Source organism: Micromys minutus (genome assembly GCF_963924665.1).
Source record: "Micromys minutus genome assembly, chromosome: 25".
Classification (NCBI taxonomy): domain Eukaryota; kingdom Metazoa; phylum Chordata; class Mammalia; order Rodentia; family Muridae; genus Micromys; species Micromys minutus.
The window spans coordinates 5,251,556-5,274,932 of record NC_137960.1 but is presented as its reverse complement, the minus strand read 5'-3'; the positions used below and the strand labels follow the sequence as shown (position 1 = coordinate 5,274,932).

The 23,377-nt window shown below is 53.2% G+C and overlaps 2 protein-coding genes across 2 annotated transcripts in view; one reads left to right on the top strand and one right to left on the bottom strand.

Moving 5' to 3' along the window:
• Nucleotides 1-16,964, top strand: part of CPNE5 (copine 5) — a gene marked incomplete at its 5' end in the record, with an annotated part of 75,553 nt that extends 58,589 nt beyond the window's left edge. Inside the window, 10 exons of the mRNA XM_080938320.1 lie at nucleotides 1,621-1,696; nucleotides 5,134-5,187; nucleotides 7,583-7,644; nucleotides 10,906-10,952; nucleotides 13,013-13,194; nucleotides 13,591-13,718; nucleotides 13,916-14,018; nucleotides 14,732-14,789; nucleotides 15,130-15,203; nucleotides 15,788-16,964. Coding sequence (XP_080794446.1) covers nucleotides 1,621-1,696; nucleotides 5,134-5,187; nucleotides 7,583-7,644; nucleotides 10,906-10,952; nucleotides 13,013-13,194; nucleotides 13,591-13,718; nucleotides 13,916-14,018; nucleotides 14,732-14,789; nucleotides 15,130-15,203; nucleotides 15,788-16,006 — 1,003 coding nt within the window. The 3' untranslated portion in view covers nucleotides 16,007-16,964. The remainder of the gene's footprint in view (nucleotides 1-1,620; nucleotides 1,697-5,133; nucleotides 5,188-7,582; nucleotides 7,645-10,905; nucleotides 10,953-13,012; nucleotides 13,195-13,590; nucleotides 13,719-13,915; nucleotides 14,019-14,731; nucleotides 14,790-15,129; nucleotides 15,204-15,787) is intronic.
• A 2,701-nt stretch (nucleotides 16,965-19,665) lies between these two features.
• LOC308436770 (galanin receptor type 1-like) lies at nucleotides 19,666-20,646 on the bottom strand (the record flags this gene model as incomplete). Its single annotated transcript, XM_080937739.1, has 1 exon — nucleotides 19,666-20,646. The coding sequence occupies one exon, from the start codon at nucleotides 20,644-20,646 to the stop codon at nucleotides 19,666-19,668; it is 981 nt and encodes a 326-aa protein (XP_080793865.1).
• Nucleotides 20,647-23,377: the final 2,731 nt, after the last annotated feature.

Sequence of the window (23,377 nt, the reverse complement as noted above, 5' to 3'; positions counted from 1 at the left end):
CAAGTTTCCATCCCCAGAAGAACCGTTGTCAGCCCAGTATGGGGTTATGAGTGGAGCTCAGTGATAGAGCTCCCGCCTAGCATTTGGGTGACCCCGGGTCCCATCCTGTACCGACAGTGGGTAAACTCCCAGAGCTGGCAAATGGCACAGCATGTAAAGGTGCATTCAGCACAAGCCAGACAACCCGAGTTCAATCCTGGGAACTCATGTAAAAGGTGGGCAAAGAGACTGTACTCCATAAAGTCTCCTTGTGACATCCATAGACATTTGTGGTTCAAACACACACACACACACACACACACACACCCCAATAACAGCCCCCCCCACACAACCAAAGTGTTTATATGTATGAAAGTTTCACAATGAAATCCATTACTTTGTATAACTTTTAAAAATTCAAAATAATCAAAAGCTACTGTGGGCTCACAGCAGGGCATGGCCCCAGGGACACCTGGGTGTTCCAGGATGTCCTAGCTAAGCACTGAGTTCTAACAGGGACTCAGAGCTGTTGAGAGTACTGTTTATGCAAGTTCTTGCTTTGTTTAATATAAACACCCTCCAGAAAAAGACCCCTGCCACCTGGTTCTTCTTGGCTGTTTAGGAAGTGTTGGTGGGAGACCTGGGTATGTGGCTTGGAGACAGAGCTCTGGCATATTGTGTTCAAGTCCCGGGGTTCCATTTTCAGCACCAGAGGAATGTTGGAAAAGATCCAACTGTAGTTTCATGTAGCTATATGAGACTCTTTGGGAGTCTGAGGCCAACCTGGGCAACACAATGGGGAGCTATCTCAGAATGAATAAATTCATGAGATGGGCATATGGTGGTCACGCCAGTCATCCCAGCACTCCGGAAGTTGAGGCAGAAGGATCAGGAGTTCAAGGCCATCCTTGTCTACACAAATTCATGACTAAGATGGAATGCACAAGACATTGTCTCCAAAAACCCAAAACACTAAAAAAATAAAATAAAATATATTTTTAAAAACATTAGTGAGCTGGGCACAGTGGCACAGCGTATATCTTTAATCCCAACACTCAAGAGGCATTTGCAGGTAGAGTTCTATGAGTTCTAGGCTAGCCCGGTCTACATTAGAGCGTTCCAGGCTGGCCAGGGTTACATAGCGAAGCCCTGTCTTGGGAAACTCCGTTCCAGCAGGGAGGAGCTAATGAATGTCTTTAAGCCTGTCATTTGAATTCAACAATTGTTACTTTTCACTGGATTCACCTTATCTATATTTTACTAATGCGATTTAAAGGAGATTCCATTGTGGCATTTACTCCTAAATATTTCATTAGAAATGTCAAAAAAAAAAAAAAAAAGCACATTTCCCCCACGTAACTCTGAATGCCGTTATCCCACCTGACATATTGAGCCAACGTTGTTCCCTGGCAGAGATTGTCCCCAAATGCCTTTTCTTGCTCACTGAAATAAGAATCCAAGGAGACCTGCTGCTCCTTCCTCCCGGACTAGCTCTCTTGGTCCACAGCTCCCTTCCCAGACTCCGTGCCTTGGGGTGGAGGCCATGGCAGAACGTAGGCAGGGCTAGGCCGTGGAGGGGCTGTGGTCAGGGGAGACATCAGCAGCCTGGGCCTCTAACCTCAGCAACTTCTTCTCTTATAGCCATGACTTCATTGGAGAGTTCACCACCAGCTACCGGGAGCTGGCACGTGGCCAGAGTCAGTTCAACATCTACGAGGTGAGGTGCTCTCTTCTCATGAGGGTGCTAGGTCATAACAGTGAGGTCATGGGAGCTCTGAGGAGGGGTGGGGGACAGGGATTTCCGGGTTGTGTCACAAGGTAGGTCTCATGTTACCATTTCAGAGCCCCCCCCAACACACACACACATTCATATATACCATACTCTCAACACACACCCACACACACCACAGGAAAAGCACCAAGAAGAAAGGGAAAGAGAAAGAACTCTATAAGCTAAGACCTGAGGTCCTGACTCCAGAGGTGGCCCTGTGTCTTCAGACAAAGCTTGTGGCCCTCTGGAGGAGTAGCAGGTGCTCTTAACCACTGAGCCATCTTTCCGGTCCCCAGGGCTGTGGTTTTGAGGAAGGAGTCTAGCGCTGAGTGGTTTAAGTCTCCCCCCCCCCAACCCAGGTAAGGCAGACTGTACCTTTCTTTGGCCTGCTCTTTGGAAGTTCTCAGGGAAGGAATGGAGCAGTTACCTCTCTTGGAGTTTGGCCTCCAGTGACTGTGAAATCTTAGACAAAACGATCTCAGGAAACCAGAAGCACGGATCGGACAGGCCAGTTTCCTCCAGTTTCTACAGACAGCAAACCCGTCTTTACCTCTTTGCAATCAACGGAATGCCTCCTGGGAAGCAGCAATGTTGCTGACTCTGGGTGGGAAAGCCAGAGGAAAACCACCTCCGCTTCTACAGCCCCATAGGCAGCTTTGAACCTCAGGAGCATCTCTAGGAAGACCAGGAAGCCCCTGCTAGAGTCAGGAGTGTGAAAAAGGTCCTTACCACTCAACGCCCCATCTCCAAACCCAAATCTACCCTGGTGGGACACACTTCTAAATCAGCTGTGGGGGGCCTCCCAGGACCCAGCTCCTGCTAAAGAAAGACTCGGCCGATGGGCCTCTTCAAGTACTGGGTGTGGCCCAACCACTGCCCTGAATCTCCACGTTGCCTTGATATGAGTTTCCGCCCACACCCTCACTCTCTAATGCTAAGGCTGATCCATTGCTACAGCCCTCACCACAACTGAGCCCCACCAGCTTGCAAAGGGGAGTGTGCCCCTTCTGTGAAGACACGGCACATGCCTGTGCACCAAGCTGCCCTCTGAAGCTGTCATCCTCCATATGGCCTCTTTTCTGCAGTTGTCTCCCCAAGGACTCCTCTGAATCAATATGGTCCCACTTCTGGTCAGTAAGGTCCCCTCAAGGAAGTCATCACCTTTGCACATCTCTGTCCCCACACCATTCTTCCCAAGGTTGCCTGGGGCCTTTTCAAGACTGTGAGATCCTCAGAGATGGGCCGGATCATTCTGCATTCCCAACAGCCTTGTGAACGTGAAACCAGATTGGGGAAAAGTAGCCTAGTGGAGTGGGCCAGTTCCTTATAGCGTCCCTAGGGGGCGCTGTGGCCCCGTGTGGAGCCCGGCAGCCACTTGTGGCTAAAACGGCTGTGTGATGGGGGAGGTTCTGGGAAATCCCAGGAGAGCTCAGAGCAGACAGGGTGCTAACTCACTGTCCACTTCACTCAGATCTGATGCCAACAGTTGCTTTAACACAGAAAGAATGGCGTCAGAGAGCGGAAGTGTGACCGACTACACATTAATTTAAAGATAATGCTGAAGGCTTCAAAGAAATGTGTGAGGCAAGGTTGTGTGTGTCTGTGGTCCCACCACTCAGGAAGCAGAGGCCGAAGAATGTGTCCTCAAGGCCAGCCTAGACTGCACGGGGAGACCCTGTCTCAAAAACAGAAAGCAAAATAAAATGAGTCCAAGAGGAACTATAAAGAAATCCACACCCCCAAACCACTGTGTGCTCTCTCCACTGCCCAAGGGAGATGTAAAGCAGAGGTCGGAGGCACATTAGGTCCCAGTTGTTCAAACCCCGAAGGAGCCCAACTGGCTAGACATTAATGCTGACACTGCAACTCTGTCTGCCTGGCAGCGGGATGGTGGTGTTGGAGAGAGCTGCCCCATGGAGAAAGAGGCACTTCCGGGAGGTCCAGCGTCTCAGACACAGACGGCCTAAGTCCTCACCGGTGCTTTATGCCAGCCCCCCCATTCAAACCTGTCACTCATCCATCAGGGCGATAGCCCCGTATGGAGACAGGCTTCTCTTCCTGTATCTGCCCAGATGGCATCACCTGGCATCTCTGTGTTCTGGTTTCCTTTGTCTCTGAAGTGGGTATCAGTCCTTGTTAGACCAAAGACACTGCTAAGTTAAGAACATAGGAAGGGAAGGCAGGGAGGTGGTGGAGAACGCCTTTAATCCCAGCTCTTGAGAGCCAGAGGCAGGTAGATGTCTAAGTTCAAGGCAGCCTGGTCTACAGAGCAAGTTCCAGGACAGCCAGGGCTACATAGGGAAAACTGTCTTGGGGAAAAAAAAAAACAACAACAACAACAAATAAAAAGATATAGCAAGGGCTGGAGAGATAGCTCAGTGGTTAGAGCACTGACTGCTCTTCCAGAGGTCCTGAGTTCAAATCCCAGCAACCACATGGTGGCTCTCAACCATCTGTAACGGGATCTGATGCCCTCTTCTGGTGTGTCTGAAGACAGCTACAGTGCACTCACATACATTAAATAAATAAATGAATGAATAAATAAATCAAGGGAGGCATATGCCATGTGGGGGAGGGGATATGAGTTTGAGAGCAGCCAATAAATGCTGACACGTGGGGACAGCGGTGCTCTGTTGATTGCACAGAGAAACCCAGATCTCTTGTGTTGAACATGGGAACTGAGAGCTCACCAAGACAAGGTGGCCCTCCTCCCGGCCCCAGGGCTTCTCCAACACTGGTAACAACATCTACAATTGGCTCACTGCTCTGGGACAGCATCCTGACCTCCCACCCTCTCCCACAAGTGGTGACAACTACCTACAGACTTTACCTCAAGGGTGAAGGGTGTCACCCCGGCTGTCACTAGTGGGGAGTAGAGACATCTCCAGTCTTTACTGAGCCCACTGTGTGGAGCGCTGGCACAGGACAAGCAGGTTTGGTTTAGAAGCTTCCTACTGTGGGTCAAGGTGGCAGCCCAGAGCCAGGATCAGAGGCTCAGGTCACACCTGAGTGGGAGCCCAAAGGAGGATGGGGAAGATAGGACTGAAAACGTGTGTGTGTGTGTGTGTGTGTGTGTGTGTGTGTGTGTGTGTGTGTGTGTAGCAACTTAGCCAACACAGGCAGGCGTGGGCAGAGTTGTCTTGCAACACCTGGCTGCTCGGGGCAGGCTTAAGGGTATTGGGAGACAAAGCTAAAGAAACTGTCTCGGTATTTGGATACTGGGATACCCTGATGCCAACATCTCACAAAACTTGGCAAAGCCCTTTTCCAAGCCGTGGCCATACCTGTATCCTGCTGGGCTGCTACCCAAGCCCCACCCATGTCTCCTGGGAGCCCTGAACCTGCCCTGACTGCTTTCAAACAATAGTTCCTTTTCCCTACAGGTGATAAATCCAAAAAAGAAAATGAAGAAAAAGAAATATGTGAATTCTGGCACGGTGAGTAGCGCCCCCTGTCGAAGTGGAGGGGCATTGCCCTGAGTCAAAAGTCAGGCTGGAGGGCAGGGGGCCCGCCCAGGTGAGTGTGGGTAGCTATCAGCCTGGGGGGAATCTCTGCAGGAAGGAAAAGCCGGTGCCTGTGTGGGGAATCCCCAGGAACTGGGCATTGTGAGAGGTTGCACTGGTATCCACTGTCATGGAGAGGAACTGAGGCTGTGGGCTGGGAAATGACTCAGCCAAGGTTACACAGCTAGGCGTCATGGAGGAGTCAGCCCCGCCTTCCATCCCGCCTGGGCAGCGGCAGGTGCTGGGTAACTGTTCCCACCAGAGATGATGCTGGTCCTTGGTTTGTGTTGGCTGCTGGACTGGACATTCTAGCATCTAGCAAATGGGCTTGCAGCAAGACCGGCCGGCCGAATGGCGCAGCCGGGAAATGGTGGGCCCATGTCCCTGATGCTTTTAACGGGGAGACAGAGGGTTATTTATTCAAGAGCTGTGGGAGGAAGGTGATACAGAATTGATCAGGTATTGAGAATATCGAAGAAAAGGACTCAGCCCTCAAAAACAGCATGTGCAAAGGCCCTGGGGCAGAGTCCCAGTCCTGTTCTAGAATGGATCAGCATATTTGTAGTACAAATGTACCTGCGTTTGTGCCCCTTGTCCCCTCCCCCTTACTCCTGACCCTTATTCCTGAGACAGGTGTCTCTGTCAGATAAGGTAGTCACTAGACTCAGAAGAGATCTCAAGAATCTCTACCTGAACCCTATCATCCTTGGAGGAGCCCCACTAGTAAAATGGAGCCAGCACTGGGGGTGGTGACAGACTTATGGAAGGTAGGCCTGTGATTGTCCCATGTGTCCCATGCTCCAATCATGTGTAGGAGAGACCAACCACAGAGAGTTGGATGTGTCGTTGTCCCTGGCTGCAATGTCTTCCAGATGGAAACAGCATGTGTTTGGGCAGTGCACTGGGCTCACAGGCCTTCCCCGTTCACAAGAGAAGCATGCCCAGTCTTTGCCAGGAGACCTGGGTAATTCCCACACACACATCCTAAGTGCCCCAGAGGAGACACGACCTCCCCAGACTGGCAGCTCTTCAGTTGTACAACCAAAATGAAAAGGGTCTCAAAATCATTCATCTTGCCCAGCCTTCCTAGAGATGGGGGGAAGGGATCTATTCTCTGCCACACATGGAGTCAGGAATAGCACAGGCCTCCCAGGGCCTGGGGTGGGGCAGGACAAACTGGCTGCAGGGGCACTCATGGGAGGAGCTAAGTTCCCCAAAGGTCCATTGTCAAACTCAGAGGATGAACTGGCCAGTGTGGGGGCTGGGCAGCTGAACAGGATGAGAAACTCCGGTGTCTTCAGTCCCGGGGAAGCCAATGATGACCGTGAAAGATGTTGCAGCCCTTTCTGGGTGGCTGAGCCACCACCCCTGGGAAGAGGTTCAACGGCCTCTCAGGTGTTTGGCACGATGTGCCCCTGGGTGTGGCTCTCCAAGCCCACTGCGCACAGACTTTCTTGAGTCCCATTCTTCAGGTTGAGGGACATCAGCTTTGTCACAGCTGGTCTAGCGAGCTGACATGCTGGTAAATTAATTTGACCACACCAGCAGGGAGGCCTTGATCTCAGGGCCCCCTCCTTTCAGGTGCTTTGCTCTTCCTCTTCCCAGAGACCCAGAATTCTTCGTGACAGGCTGCCTATGTGGGCAGAGCCCTTGCCAACGTCTCTTGAGAGGCAGAAGGCCAGGCGGGAGGCTTCAAGCAGGAGAGGGATTCTGAATAGGAGGCACCCGTGGGGGAAAGGATGGGGCGCTCAGAGAGGGTCTTGGAGCCGAAGGGGTGGAGGCTGAACAACACCCCAGAAGGGGACATGACGGGCAAGGCCAGAGAAGAGAACAGTTCAGAGACAGAAGTATGGGGTTCATGCCAGTCAGAGTCACAGATTCCTCAGCCCTGCACACTGCAGGCCCTGGGCTCTGAGGTTCCCCAGGGCCCACTTGGAGGATGTCTGGGCCCTTAGCCAGAGCCCTGTACTTCAGCAGTTGGGTTTGCATCAAAGTTAAGTTAAATGTGATTCTAAACTTAAATGTGGTAAAGACGGGGAAGATGGGGTTCAAGGTTCAAGGGCGGCTTGGACTATGTGAAGCTTGTCTACATGAAAGTCGTGGAGGTTCCAGATTCGGATGTACTAGGCTCATATCCCCACTGTGCTACACATCCTAGCAACTGCCTTGGAACCTCAGTTTCCTGGGCTGTAAAATGGGTGCAAATGTCCTTGGTGGCAGGCATGGGGGAAACCAGCACCTGAAAATGGCCCCCAGGCAAAGTATGATGTGGGGCCCTGGCCATACTTTGTGTGGGCTCCCCACTAACCATGCTTCTTTTCCTTCCCAGGTGACTCTGCTTTCCTTTGCGGCAGACTCAGAGAGTACCTTCCTGGATTACATCAAAGGAGGGTGAGAGAGACAGGGCCTGGCCTCCCCAGCCCCAGGGAGAGGGCAGGGCTCCATACCATGTCACCAGAGCGTGCCCCATGAGGCCCCAACTGGAGCCTGACGCTGGGCTCTCAGGAGACTCCACCTTAGAGATGAGAACCCTGCCTACCTGTGGATTCCAAGCTCAGGAGACCAGTCTGGGTCACGTGGGATTCCTGCACAGAGATAGGGCCCTGACGGAGGTAGGGACTCTGTGACCAAGAGAGCCAAGGTGTGGGAAGTAGGAAGTGCTGTGGGCAGGCATCAGAAGTAGGTTTGGGGTCCTCGTTTGCCTTGGATTTTCTGAGTTACAGTGGCGTGAGAACTGTTCTCTCTGTGGGTATCGGTCCTGATGAGTGTGGGACAGGGCCCTGTAGAGACATTAGGGGACAGTCTCAGGGACAGCAGATGCCCAACCCCAAGCTGAAAGAGCAAAAAGAACTGCAGGGGATGTGACCTCCAGGCTGTCCGCGGCAGCACAGCTGGGCTGCCTCCTCTGCTTACTAGAAATGGCCTGAATCCAAAAAGGGGCCTCACTGGGACACTCCCTGTAGGCAGCTGCCAGGTCAGGGCGTGGGCAGCCGGGAGCCTACAGGTGCAGGGGAGGGAAGACTGCACCTGCCAGAGAGGAGCCGGGCAGGGCAGGGCAGCTGCCCGGGGCGCATCCCAGCCCAGCAGGCACCTGTCTCCAGGGCACAGAGAAGACAGCTGTCCTGGGACAGGGCTCACTTTCCCATGACTCTGTTCCTTCTTCTCTTGGATTTACAGTTTCAAGATTACAAGCCCTCCTTTCTGCCTACAGCACACACACACACACACACACACACACACACACACACACACACACCCTCTGGCCTCTCTGCATGGATCCACTGTGGCTGTCTTCACAGGGCTGGCTGAACAGCTAAGTGGTGCGGCACTTTCTTTGCTTAAAAGAGAAAAAGAAGAAGAAAGCCCCAAACCAAAAACTCTCTCTTCTTTATTCCCCTGAGCAGTCAACTCTCATCTTCCCATCTTCAAACAAGCTGCGTTTTGTTCTCCTCCTCATTTGCATATCGCTCCTAATTTACATAGCAGGCGGGCTGGAGACCTTATCTCCGTTTTGCACCCACCTGAGTGGTGACCTGGCTTCTTTTGTTCCTGGCTGATTAGTCACCCTAGCCTCTCCGGCTGTGTCCCACGGGGCTGGATTGGAGAAAAGCTGACCATGGGGTGGTCAAGATAGAGGCAGGGGGCTGCCAAAGCATCATGCACGTTCAGAGCTCTAGAGGAACACTCTGGACTGTGTCCAGGCAGGGGGGCTGTCTGTCTGGGGATCCTGGCTTCCCTTCCCTTGCTGGCTGAACCCAGAAGGAATAAAAAATGAGGTTTCTTGTGCCTCATGAGGTGTTAGATGAATGTCAAGAGGCAAGAGCAACTTGACTGCAGGAAGTTGTTCCTCAAAACACCCAGGGCTTTAAGGAGAATAGTTAAGATGTAGGGCCAGCCCCTCCCCTCAACCTGTTTTTGAAAGACAACCCAGTTGTGCCCCTTGGCTATAGTCAGCAGGGCAGAGCCATCCTCCCAAGGATTGTCCCTAAGTCAGGGCTTTTACACTCCAGATGTCTCCCATCTTCTAACAAAGATATTTCACACAGAGAGGTGCCACCAGTCTATCACCATAGCCAGGAGTCCCTAACCATAGGCTTCAAACAAGTGTGCCTGTGACATGGCTGTCCAGGGGCCCAGGCTCTTGCTTTCTTGTGGCTCCTCTCAGAGTCTTGAGTCCAGGGGATGCTCTGTCCCTAGATAGCGGAAGTGTGGGGCTGCCTCTGCTAGAAAACCTGGCTTGTCTCCTGCTGACCATGACCTTGCCTTTTCCTGAGGGACAAAGATCTCCTGTGCAGCTGTGACCAGGTGGCAAGAGAGCTGGGATTTCTAATAGGAACGGTGTCCTAAGTACACTTGACACGGGGCCCACCTCTTCATCAGAACTCCAGCTCCAGGGGATCTGACACCCTCTTGTGGCCTCTTCCGGCACCTACACTCAAGTGTGCATTCATACACACATAATGATAACAAAGAAACGACCGTACATGTGACCACAAAAATAGCCTACAATCCATAACACCATAAACACTAAGAAAAACACATAGTTCCTTAATACCAGAATTGAGGCAGTTTTCAGAGGTCCCTGATTGCCTTGTTTTGTTTTGCTTTTATTTTTTAAGACGTTTCTCTGTGCAGCCTTGGCTGTCCTGGAACTCACTCTGTAGACCAGGCTGATCTTGAACTCACAGAGATCCTCCTGCCTCTGCTGCCCAAGTGCTGGGATTAAACGTGTGTGCCACCACCTCCCAGCTTTAAAACGTTAAAACTGGTCGATTCTGAAGTCCTCTCAAAATCTAAATACTGATTGATATATTTCCCTCTTAAATCTGCTTTTGTCTTGAGGGATCTAGAAGAAAGACCAACCAAAGATTCCCAAGTCTATGACTGGGATTCCTATAGTGGTTTAATGTGGTTTCTCACAGACTCTGGGATTATCCCCTGCAAAGCCATTTAACATGTTTCCTACTCTGTCCGAACTTTTTAGAGACTGTATTTTCTTTCAGAACTCAGAGACAGCATGTGTGCCGCAAGCAATGGGAAGCCAAAGGTGGGAAGATTTCCATGAGTTCAAGACCAGCCTAGTGACAGAGCAAGCTCTAAGCTAGCCAGGCTGCCGCCAAAACCCCATCTCAAAACTAAGTAAACCAAACAAAGAGAGAAAACTAGTGTAGACCTGTGGAAGTACAGCCAGGTTCTGGGTTGGGATTTTGGCCAGACGGCATTGTGGGTAATGCCATGTTCTTCCCTCTCAAGGTGCTTAGCGTATATTTTGACTCTTTGTCATGTTTTAACCATTAATCTGAATTTGAACCAGAAACCCAGTGAGCCCTGACCTCACCTGCTCAAGTGGGCACAGAGGAGGCCAGGTTCAGAGAGGAAAGGACAGCGGCCCGTAGAACCGTGCGTGCCCACACAACATAATCGGCCCCTGTGTGCACATTCTGGAATGTTCCCCTCTGATGCCTGCAGAGGCCCTGCAGAGGGACACAGCTGATCACAACTGTCTCAGCTTCACAGAGCTTGCACACACGAGGCCTCACGGAGGCCACATATGCCTGACAAATGTGGATGCCTAGTGGTGTTTCCCACTTGCCCAGCACTGCCCACCACCCATCCCCACCCCCAGGTGACTCCAGATCTTCTTCTCTTTAGGACGCAGATTAATTTCACCGTGGCCATTGACTTCACTGCCTCCAATGGTGAGTGGGGCAGGAGAGGGCAGGGTGGGCATCTCTTGGGCATCTCTGGGCTGTGGTGGACAGCTTGACTTTTTGCAGGTCCCTCATATTTTTCTCTTCCTGTTGTATGACACTATTCCTAGGGAGATGTAAGCAAACATCCATGCACCCCAGATAGGGAACCAGTAACAGAGGAAAGTCAGACACTACCAAGGCCCAATGTGACAAAGCGGTGGTGTTCCTGGGCTCGCTTACGGGGGTATGAGAGAGGGGTTACCACAGGAACATGGGGTGACTGAGAGCCACCTCGATGTGAGTGGCAATCCAGGAAAGCTGGAATCTTGGGGCTCTCTGCACAGCTTGCAGACAGCTTGAAAGAAACTTCCTGTTTACCTCCCAAGTCTTTGGGAACTTCTCTCTGAGGTGGAGTAATGCTTCAGTTCTGAGGAAATTACTTGCCTGAGAAGGCTTTTGGGTTCATAGAACCAAAGTTTGAATGAAGAGAGTTGTCCATGCTTTTAATCCCAGCACTGGGGAGGCAGAGGCAGGCAGATCTCTGTGAGTTCAAGGCCAGCCTGGTCTACATAGCAAGTTCTAGGCTAGCTAGGGTTGCACAGAGAAACCCTGTCCCCCAAACAAATAAACTGTTAATTAAATTAAATTAAACAACCAAACAGGCTGAGGCCTCCTCAGGTCAGATGATTCTATCTTAGTACATATGCTGGAGGGGAGCACAGCCCAAGCCATTGTTCTGATGGGGAGCACCCAGTCTATCTAGAGCACAAGATAATGCAGTATTCTGGATCTAGAATATGGATGGCTGGGTGCCGGGAGCCTCCACAGTTCCTGAGTATACCCTGAAAAAAAAAAAAAAAAAAAAAAAAAAAAAAAAACAACAACGAGCTGCTTGTGGGATCATAACCCCTCGGGGGTCTCATTTTGTGTCAGAAGACACCTAAGTCACAGCCTCCTTGGGTGTCTCAAGCCCTTCTCTGGCAACCAGGCATGAGTGCTGACCTGTTAGGGTTAGTGCTGATGTCAAAGGAGACAGGAGAGAAGATGGCTCCGTGGTTAAAATGCTGGCCGTGCAAGTAAAGTTCCTCACGACACACATGCATGGCACACAGGTGTTAGCCCTTCTGTAATCAGCCTAAGTGACACTATTGCTATGGGCCAGCTTTGAGTTTGACCGGAAGACCCTACCTACCTCAGTGAACAAGGCAGGAGAGCAATGAAGGATGATTCTCAAATCCGCTTCCACATGGGTGTGCACACACATACATGCAGGCATGTGTGCTCACACACATACATGAAGGCAGGCATGCACACAGATATGAAAATGGCAGAAAGGCACTTCTACTAACATCACTCAGTTAGTCCTTAACCTTAAGGGATGGGGCAGGGACCCCTGTTCTACAGGTTATGAGATTAACTAAGGCTGAAAGGTTAAGACCACACAGCTTAGTAGGGGCCAGAGATGTCGGGGTTGTCGGTCATGAGTGGATCGGTGAAATCTAAACGATTGAGGTGACAGAGGGCAACGGGAACATCATGGCAGAAGTAAGGAAAGGAAACTTGGGGGGAGGGGCGCTGTTAGAAGAAAGCCGCACTGGGTCGGTGGTCATGGAAGGGAGACAAGAAGTCGAGCCTTGTGAACATTTAGGAGAGAAACAGATGCACCAGGGCCCCGCAGGGAAGTGTGGAGAGGCTGGTGAGGCTGTGCCTGTGGAGATAAGGCTGGGAGAGTGGGGGATACAGGAAGCCAGACCGGCTCCTGCGGGATCCAGGGACTTGGTGGGCTCTGGGGATCTGGGTGAGATGAGGCCTCAGGGTGCTTCTAGCAGAGGATCTGGCTTTGGAGTCGGGTCGGCCAGGTCCTTGTGTGTAGCATGGGCTGTAGGTAAATACGGGCAGGAGTCATGAGGAGGTGGTGGGATTTTGGATCCGTTTCAAGGATCCGGTAGTCACTCTGCTGAACCGAGCCGGAGTGGAGGGACTGGTAGAGGGTTCAGGGGTAAACAGAGGTACTCGTGGGCGCACCCTGTCCAGCTTGGCGGATGTCCTTGTGTCCTGTGTTGCAGGGAACCCCTCACAGTCTACGTCCCTCCACTACATGAGCCCCTACCAGCTGAACGCCTACGCGCTGGCACTGACTGCCGTTGGGGAGATCATCCAGCATTATGACAGCGACAAGATGTTCCCTGCCCTGGGCTTTGGGGCCAAGCTGCCCCCCGACGGCAGGGTGTCCCACGAGTTTCCGCTGGTAGGAGCTCCCAGCTGGGAACAAGCAGGGGAAGGAGGGGTCTCCTTTTTCTTTTTTTGGTTTGTTTTTTGGTTTTGTTTTGTTTTGTTCAAGACAGGGTTTCTCTGTGCAGCCCTGGCTGTCCTGGAACTCAATCTGTAGACCAGGCTGGCCTCGAACTCAGAGATCCTCCTGCCTCTGACTCCTGAGTGCTGGGAATAAAGGCATGCCACCACTGGCTGGCTAAGCAAGGGGGTTTCTAGTTCTCGAACTTGGCCACCTACTTGAGTTGGGGTCTGGGCTAAAGGCAACTATGCCCCGCCTCTACCTGTGCCCGGCCCCCATCTCCCTGAGTCCTGTTCTGCTTCTCCGACCCTCCTGCCTACTTAGGCTCAGCTGCCTTCTCTTCTGTCCCAGAATGGCAACCAGGAGAACCCTTCCTGCTGTGGCATCGACGGCATCTTGGAGGCTTACCACAGCAGCCTACGCACTGTGCAGCTCTATGGCCCCACTAACTTCGCTCCTGTCGTCACCCATGTAGCCAGGTAAGCCTCGGGTGGCCGCCCCGCCCCCAGGGAACACCACTGGAGAGTTTAACAAAGTATCTCTTAGCACCTGTTCGCCATTCAGCATGAAGCCCACTAGATTCCCTTTAAGCTCCTACCAGAGTGACGTTCAGGGGGCCTGGGCCAGAGGCTCCAAAACATACTTCTGTGCGTCCACCCCACCCCCACCCCCACAGGAATGCTGCAGCTGTGCAGGACGGCTCCCAGTATTCTGTGCTGCTGATCATTACTGATGGCGTCATCTCAGACATGGCACAGACCAAGGAAGCCATCGTCAATGTGAGTGGAGGGTGTCTCTCTCCCTCTCTCTCTCTCTCTCTCTCTCTCTCTCTCTCTCTCTCTCTCCCTCACACACACACACACACACACACACACACACACAGAGTTCGAGGGGGACTAAAGCATCATGTCCCACTCCTAAGAGAACCTGGCGGTACTTCCTTTAAAGAAACACCAGGGTGGCTTCCTTGAACACCCCACCACCACCCCATTCATCTGGTCGCTCCACAGGGACTGGCAGCACTTGGAAACAGTGCTAGACAGGAATTTGGGGAAATAGAAGATGCTTTGGGACTATGACGGCTCAGATCTCTGAGCCACATAGATGGTCCTGTTCTCTGGGTAGCCCATGACCCCTTCAGCCACCCACTCAGCTTGCCTGTCACATGGAGAAGATGGAGGGGAGGTATCTCAGTGTGGGGAAAGCTTCCTTCTCTAACCTTAACCTATGGTTTCCCTACTAAAGGGGCTGCCACCTTCCTCCCTCAGGTCTCTCATGGTGGGGTCCCAGCACCAGAGAGAGGAGGTTGCTCACAGAGGCAGGCAGACCCAGCCTTCCCTAGCAACTTATTTATTCCTCTTGATCTATGTCTCTTTCCTGTCCCTTGGGGTTCCTTGGGGTCCCCTATCCTTCATTCTCCCTCCCCTTGCTCTGCCCTCCTGCCCCCACCTGTCCCTCACGTAGGTCTTTGCCCCGCCCCTGTCTTTCCTAGGCTGCCAAACTCCCCATGTCTATCATCATTGTCGGCGTGGGCCAGGCCGAATTCGACGGTGAGTCCAGCATCCCCTACCCAGCTGTCTTCTCCTACAAGAACCCCATGGCTTCCCGTCCCCACCTGCTAGAGCTCATGCCCGGGCGTGCAAGCAGTCTGGGTGGATCTGTGTGCCCTGAGAGGGTGTGTTAGTACCCATGCAGGTCTCAGCCTCCTCCCGAGGCTGGGCTCCTCATCCCAGACAAGGAGCAGGGCCCTACCTGCATGTTGGTTTCGGTCTCCACCTGCTCCCTCATTTCTAGTGTTGGGGCGGGGTCCCTGGCCTGGCCTGGGGTTGGAGGACAAGCCCTACCAGAGATACATATACCTGATCACACACACATCCCTCATCCCTACAGCCATGGTGGAGCTGGACGGGGATGACGTGCGGATTTCCTCCAGGGGGAAGCTGGCTGAGCGGGACATCGTTCAGGTGAAACAGGCCCTGACCTTCTGTAGGGTGTCAAGTAGGAAGGCCCTCTAGCTAGGCCAATGCCAGAACTCCTACAGGCTTCACTAGGGCACACACTGGAACCTCTTCCTGGGTCAGTCTTCTCATGCCCTGTCACGAAGACCTCTTCTAACCTGAATGATGCCCCCACAGACTCCAGAGCCCTACCATAAGGAGTCTGAGCCACATAGCCTTCCAGTGACATAGAGACCCCTTTGTAAATGAAGGTGGTACCCTTAACTCTAGGAGGAGGGAGACAGGAAGGAGCCAGAGGTAGGCAGCACTGAGAAGAAAGTGGGTTGGGTGTGGGTTTAGAGAAGTGTTGGGGTTCTAGGAGGCTGAGAGGGTCCCTCTGGAGAGGGGTGGCCAAAGGAAAGGAAACTAGGAGGCAGGGTCCCTTGGGCCTCTGTTCTCCTTGCTAGAGTCTCTGATGAAGGGCTTGGGTCAGTGTTAGGCCTCCCATAGAGTAAGAGATGTGACATGGACCATCCCTGGGAAAACTTACGAAAAGGGGATTGGATAATGTGGGCCCTCTGGGACCTTGACCCCATCTTCCCTCCTCTCAGTTTGTGCCCTTCAGGGACTACGTGGACCGCACTGGTAACCATGTACTGAGCATGGCCCGCCTGGCCCGGGATGTGCTGGCTGAGATCCCCGACCAACTGGTGTCCTACATGAAGGCACAGGGCATCCGCCCACGCCCGCCACCGGCTGCACCTGCTCAGTCGCCCCAAGAGTCCCCAGCCCACTCACCTTCTGGGTCCCCCCTGCACACGCATATCTGAAGCGGACAGGACCAAGGGACTGGAGGGTAGGCTGAGGTCGACTATCCAGACTCCACTCGGAGGATCAGTGGGAAGTGGGGTATCCAGGGCCTCACCCTACTTCCTGGACTCACCTTCACACCCAAATCCAGGGAACTGAGGGTGGTATAGAAGACAAGGGGTACACAAGATTCCGGGGCTGAGTGGACTCCCCTAGTCCATGTTAGACAACCCCAAAACCCCCCTATTCTTGCAGCCCAGTTGGACCTCCTCCAGCTCCTGTCCCCTCCCGCCCTAGTATCTAGTGTCCCCAGTCCCTTGAGAGTCCTATTTCCAGGGAACCCAGGCTGGTGAGCTACCAGGGATGCATGTGACCCTCTTAGGGACACCGTATGTGAGCAGATAGAGTCCCCCTTCCCAATCCTCAAAGGCTCTGTGGTATGCTAGAAGTGTTCTAGAATGTTCACTGAGGCTAACACAGGTAACTTGTAGCATTGAGATAGCTCCTGCTCAACTTGGAGGCCACTCACCTGCCAGGCACGGGGTTAGCCTCTGCTAACTTGCTCCTGCTCTCTGCCCTTCAGTGGTTATGAGACAAGAACTGGGGGCCCTGAGTGTCTGCACCCACATCTAGCGGGGAAACTATCCAGCACAACCTCTGCTCTCTAGGCCTCAGTGTCCGCAACTCTGTGATGATGGGATTGGTCAGGTGGTCCAGTGTTTCCTGAGCCATCTTGAGGGTACATCCACTCTATACACAGCCTCCCCATGCCTCCCTCATGACCACCATTCACACCCAGGCCATCCAGAGCCTCTGGGGTCACCCTGTCACATCCTGTCACCCCATGCCCTAGCCCTTCAAAGCTCCTGTCACTGCAGTGAGAAAGTGGCAAAGGTCACCCCAATGGCCACCACCCTTTGTCCGCTGGGGCAGGTCTTGCATGTGTCCCTTATGCCGCATGGGGTCCCCCTCCTGCCATCTCCCACCTGATCCACCTCTGTCATGCATGGTGATGGTGATGTTTTTACTGTCTGGTCCTGTGCCTGTCTGAGACCGTCTCTGTGGAACTTGCCTTAAACTGAAATAAACCAGTTCTTTTAGTAAAACCCTTCTCCTTCGAAAACGGCTCTGCTGTTTACCCAGAATCCTTCTGCTGCCTCGGTTCTTCCCTTCCGCTACGCACCTGTCAGACTCTGTTCGAGGCATGGGGGTGGGTGGCGGGAATAAAACCGGCCTCCCACAAACGTCCTATGTGAGCAGAGCCTGTGGGCCGTCCGTCCGGGACTGTGCCGGAGGCACGTTTGCCTAGAGCCCCTTCCTGGTCCTCAAAGGCTCGGTGGTATGCTAGAATGTTCTAGATGCGGATCTCTAGCTCACAAGTAGCTTGTGACATTGAGATGTCTCTCCTGCTCAACTCGGAGGCCACTCACCTGCTGGGCATGTGGCCAGTACTTGGAGTCCAACAGGAGAGACAGCGAGCTTGCAGACACTCGGGTCTAGAGCCTGGCTTCAGACGGCGGTAAGAGCCTGAAGCAGCAGGAGAGAATCAGGGCAGACACCAAAAGAGAGGTGCTTTAGGTGAGCCCCAGAGAAGCAAGCGGAGAACCATGCTTTTGCCAGGGTGAGGAGACTGGTAGTTTGGATAAGTAAGGGTAGAGTGCCAGGTGGGAGCCTGGCGTGTTTGACGGGAGGCAAGGACGCTGCCGTGGTAGGGCTGATCTAAGGAAGAAAACGAAGGTGATCGCGTCAGGGCTGGGGCCAGGATGCACAGGGCCTATGGTTCACGGCAAGGCCTCTAACGATTGTCCTGGAGAGATGTAGCCATTGAGGAAGTGAGAGAGACGAGCCCCCCAACGTGTGGATCGATATCGTGGTCGATCACTGTTTCTTTATCTCTCAACAAACATCTCCTGAGATCCGTCCCAGGCCTGCGCAGGGGTCAGAGGCACTTGGCTCAGTCCCCAGTGTCTGCCTCTGGGCTAAATCAGCCACCACAAAGTAGCAGTGCCAGCCAGCTGGAAGGTCTGGAAGTGGTCAACCCGGATGACCCCCCTGGGGGTGTGGCCAGCATAGTGTCAGGTTGGGTCCATGTACACTGATGGTGAAATTGCCAAGCTTCGTGGGTGGACCATGTGGGACTTATGTGACTTCAGGCACATAGGGAGCACCTTCCGTGGTCCCTCTTCACAGGTTGGGCCATCACCAACATGGATTATGGGGACAAGGACTATATATGCACACGTGTGCACATACAGACACAAACTGCACACGCTGTCTAATCAGCCCTCTAGGCAGCCATTCTGAGGCTGTACCCAAGAGGAATCCAGTACTAATTGCCCTCCAGCCCCGGGCTTGTTTACTTTTGATGACTTCACGGTAAATTAGAGCTGACTCACCAGCCCGTCTTCATAACCAGATGCCCTGCGACTCCCATGACGCCGTGAGTGGGAATGGGGTGGGGTCGTGGCTTGAGAGAAGGAGAGTTCCCATAACCAGCGCCCTATTTTCCATCCCTTTGGGCGCCATGGGAAAGTGTAGGGAGGAGATGGGTGCCCAGCAGGGGGAATCCAGGCTGCCCCTGAGGTGTGTGGAGGAACAGACACAGCATCAAAAGCATCTTCACTGTTACACTGGCTTCTCCACTGGGTTCTTTCCCAAGGTGTGTTCTGCAGAACTGTTGCCTGACATGGAGTCCGAGGCAGCGGCTTTCCCAGAGTCTCAGGGATAGCTTCAGAGGCCGTTAGGGCTCCCAAGGCTCTGGCAAGTTCTATAGCAGTGAAGGGCTTGACTTGAGGTTTTTGAGCACCCCTTCAGAACCTCTCTCCTCCCCACTCTCCGTCCCCACCCATCTGTGTCTTGCTCTTGCTGTATGTGTGCAATGCTGAACTAAACAAGCTGTCTAGTGGATACGTGAATGCAGTGGATACAACCTTCCTGGTCCCAGGGCCAAAATAGAAGCTGAGGCCACATCCAAAGAGTATAAGGGAGGGGCCTCCCCAAGATGGGTCAGGGAGAGGGGTGGGCCCTAATGAGAAGGAGCAGACCTTGAAAGAGGCCCTTCTCACCTACCTTAGAAAAAAACCACACACAGAAGAAAGGGTGGGGCTCAGTAATTCACAAGCCCAGACTCCTGGCTCCAAGGTGAACTTTATTTTTGTTCCTGTCTGGAAGACAGGGGAAGGCAAGGCAGATGAAGGTTTCTCCTGGACTCTAAGAACCCCAGGGTAGTCCTCTTTCTGCCCCCCCTTTGTCTATTCATTTCAAATGCCCAGAGTCGAAACATAAGATGGTGTTGTTGTCGTCATGGTAACACCTGTCACTCACGTGCTCAGAGTCCCCGCCCCTCCTCACCCATGTTCAGTGGGGGGACCACCCTGTGCAGAAGAGAGCCTCATCCCTTTTTTTCATATGAAGCACAGAGAGGTGAGGGGGCTCAAGACCACAAAAGGATAAGGTTGGGAGCCCACAGTTGTCTGAGCGTCACGGTTCCTTTAAGGAGTGTGAGCTGCCACCATGCCACTCCTCCACTGGCTGCTGTTTCCTGGTACTGGAAGGCAAGCTCTGTGGCCCTCTGTGGCTCCGTGAGAAAGTGAAAAGGCAGGCCGGCTGTAGACGACCAAAGTTCCTCTTCTCAGCCGTCAGACCCCTGCCACCACCCTGTCAGGGGATAGGGTCCCTGTCATGGCCTGATACCCTCCACTACCCCAGGAAGTATGGCTATTCTGGGCCTATGAAAAATGGCCCTGAGCCCCGCCCGGTAAGGGGGACAGAGGTAGAAGCAGAGAACAGGGCTGAAAGCACAGTTGGAGTAGGCCAGCAGGGTGCACAGGCTGGAGGCCACAAAAGCCAGGGGCGTGGCTGGTAGGCGGCCCACAGCGGACACATAGCCCAGTGCAGAGCAGGGTCCCCACATCAGCATGAAGACCACTATCATGACAAGAGTGAGCTGTGCGTTGGCCCTATGCTCAGGCACACTCTCCCCCAGGAGACCCAAGGGCCGTGTGCACAGGCGCCAGACCACGTGGCCAAAAGAGCCGCCCAGGCCCAGCAGGCAGGGCAGAAAAGCCAGGGCTCCCAGCAGTGCAAAATAGCAGGTTGTTTGAGGTGGGCTGAGCAACAAGAGGCAGGCCAGGGTCTCAGGGACACCCACTGCCTGCTCCAATACTGTCACCCGCTGGAACAGCCAGTTGGGCATGGAAGTGACCAAGCCCAGTACCCACATAGCCCCACAGAGCAGCAGGCGGGCCCTTGGGCTGGCTGGGAGGTCCACGCGGGGCCAGACTATGGTCACGTGATGCGCAAGTACAGAGGCTACCATGCTGTAGAAAGTACAGATCATGGTGGTCGTGTTGGTGGCCTGGCTGGAGGTACAAATAGCAGGGCCCAGCCACCAGCTCCGATGTAAGAAGCTCAGCAACAGGGTAGGTACGACGAAGGATATAAAAAGCAGGTCGGAGAGTATCACATTCACCATAAGGCTAGTGGTCAGGACCAAGAGCGGATGAGATGCTTGAGGTCCACCGGCCACCACCATTAGTAGAAGCCCATTGGCTGGCAGCCCCACGAACAGGATGAGGCCACAGACCCCCGCGAAGGCCATTCGGAGCCACCTCTCCTGGGTGGCTGCCAGCCCTGTGTGGAGGGTGGCATTCAACTCCATATGGGTGACTCCTGTAAATAATGGTATTTCTGTTTAAGGAAAGAAAACTCAAAAGGTTTTTTTTTTGTTTGTTTGTTTTCTGGTTCTATTGTCTGTAAAAGCCCTCACAGAAATCATGAAGGGAGTTGCTGGGAACTTCAGGGTAATGGCTTAAGTTTGCTAGGGACTAATCGGGCCACGCCCTATCTGTGGGCTCACAGGGGCCGTCAGACATCCTGACTAGAGCTGGCTTAACCTTGTTACTTATTAATTTATTCTCTTATAAATATTCTCTTATTACATCCTTCGACTGAAGTTGTTCCTCCCCCTTCTCCTCCCGGCCCTCCCCTCTCCACCTCTTCCCTCCCCATCCACTCCTCAGTTTCTCTTCAGAAAAGGGCAGGCCTCCCACGGATATCAACCAAACACGGCACATCAAGTTTTAATAAGACTAGGCACCTCCCCTTCATATTAAGGCTGGACAACACCACCCCGTAAGAGGACAAGGGTCCCCAAGGCATCAGAGATCATCCCTGATCCCTCTGGTAGGAGTCCACAAAAACACCAGCTACACACTATAATGTGTATGCAGAGGTTATTCCTATGCAGGCTTTCTGGTTCTTGGTTCTGTCTCAGCGCGTCTCTGTGACCCCAGGTTTGTTGACTCTCTGGGTTTTCTTGTGGGGTCCTTGGCCCCTCTGGCTCCTACGATCCCTCTTCCCCCTCTTCAGCGGGATTCCCTAATCTCTGTTTCCACCCCCTGTCCCCCTCTCTCTCAGACAGGGCGTCTCTGTGTAGCCCTGGCTGTTCTAGAACTCACTCTGTAGACCAGGCTGGCCTCAAACTCAGAGATCAGCCAGCCTCTGCCTCCTGAGGGCTGGGAGTAAAGGCAGGTGCCTCCAGTCCTCCTTTCCTTCTATCAGCAAAAGTTAATTCCAGGACCCCTGCTGCTACAGGGAGAGACACACCCAACTAAAGAGCCTAAGGGTTTGTCTTCTTTTCTCACATCCTTCCCATTCCTACCCCAGAATTCCTACCCTTTCTGCCACCCAGGAAGCAAAGATTGACTATCTGAACCATCTCGCTGCCCATCCCCCACTTTCGTCTGAGACCTATCAGAAGGGAATCCACACTCTGCCTGGTGGGCTACCGAACTGTCTCAGAACACCTGCCACGCTGTTGGTCTCCCTAAAACAGGTCTCCCCCCACCATGCTGCTGTTTGTCTGTCTGTCAGTTCATGGCAGTCAGACAGAATGGTGTCTGTCTGCATGAAGAGTCTGGGTTCCGATCCTGCCTCTGTCACTCAGAAACTGGGACACATGAAAAGGTTCCACACCATTCCTTAGCCTCAGAGGAAATAGATCGGGACGACAGCAACTGTCCCTGTGCTGGGCCAGGGCGGCTCTCTGGCAGGGTGGTGACACAAAGTTACAATATATCCCTTCTCCATGCCCTCTGAGAGCACAGGCCAAGGATATGGCTGGGCCCTGATGCCAGAAGCAGCCTGGGACTTAGACCTGTCTGTCACACGCCACATCAGAGGAAACCCCCTGCCCTGTGTTCGCTCTGCTCCAGGCACTGAGGTTCAGCAGAAGCAAGCCACACCAGGCTGTTCTACCCTCTGTCTCCTGCCACTTCTAGCTGGAGTTTCTCCTCCTACACAGGGGCCAGAGGAGCCAGTTTGCTGCCAGGCCTTCAGGGTCCCCAAGCCTCTCCCCCAGAGATCCTGATCTGGGAGTTTGTTTGGTGTCTGTCCTGGCTTGTTTTATGTCAACTTGACCCAAGCTGGAGTCCTTTTGCAAGAGGAAATCTCGACTGAAAAAATGCCACACAGATTGGCTTTTGGCAAGGCTGGGGGGCATTTTCTTGATTGATGATTGGTGTGGGAAGGCCCAGCCCACTGTGGGCGGTGCCACCTCGGGGCTGATGGTCCTGGATGCCAGTCAGCAGCCCCTCTCGATGACCTCTGTTTCAGTGCCTGCCTCCAGGTTCCTGCCCTGTTTGAATCCCTGCACTAAGTTCCCTCTGTGATGGAAAGGTTAGATAAAACAAACCCCTTCCTTTCCAAATTGCTTTTGGCCACAGTATCTAAGAACAGTGTCTAAGGCCTCATAGCCACGCTGAGGGGCAGCTACAGAGAGGCCTCCCACTCCCACACGGCTTCCAGAGAGCAGGGAATAGTCACTTTCCTGCGTGTATGCCTGCTCTGTGGATCCACATTTTCCCCCTAAGAAATTCTGAATCATCAGCCTTCAGCATGTGGATGCTGAAGCCTAGGTTCAAGCCCCTGCTTCAGGAACGTGGGTGTGGCTCTGTTGAGTATGCACAATAGGTATAGGATGAGGGTGTCATTCTTGCCTGCCCCAGCATGGGACTGATGGAGATAATCTTGAATCTGAAGTTCAAGATTATCCTTGGCTACATAGGTCTAGCCTAGGACACATGAGAGGAGACAGAAGAGGAAGGAAGGGGAGGGGAGAGAAGTGAGGGAGGGGAGGGGAGAGAAGTGGGGAAGGGGAGCTCAAGAAATGGTGCCCTGGGGTAAGAGTCCCCGTTGAACAAGCACCAGGACCTGAACTAGAATCCCCAGGACCCAGGCTTAAAGCCGATTACGGCTGTGTGCACCCACAACCCCAGTATCGGAGGGTAGACACAGGCAGACCCCAAGAGCCAATGGCCAGCCGGGGTGCTCGCCTAAGGCTGCACAGAGTCTTAGTTACCAGCGACCCATAAACCAGGTATGATACAAGC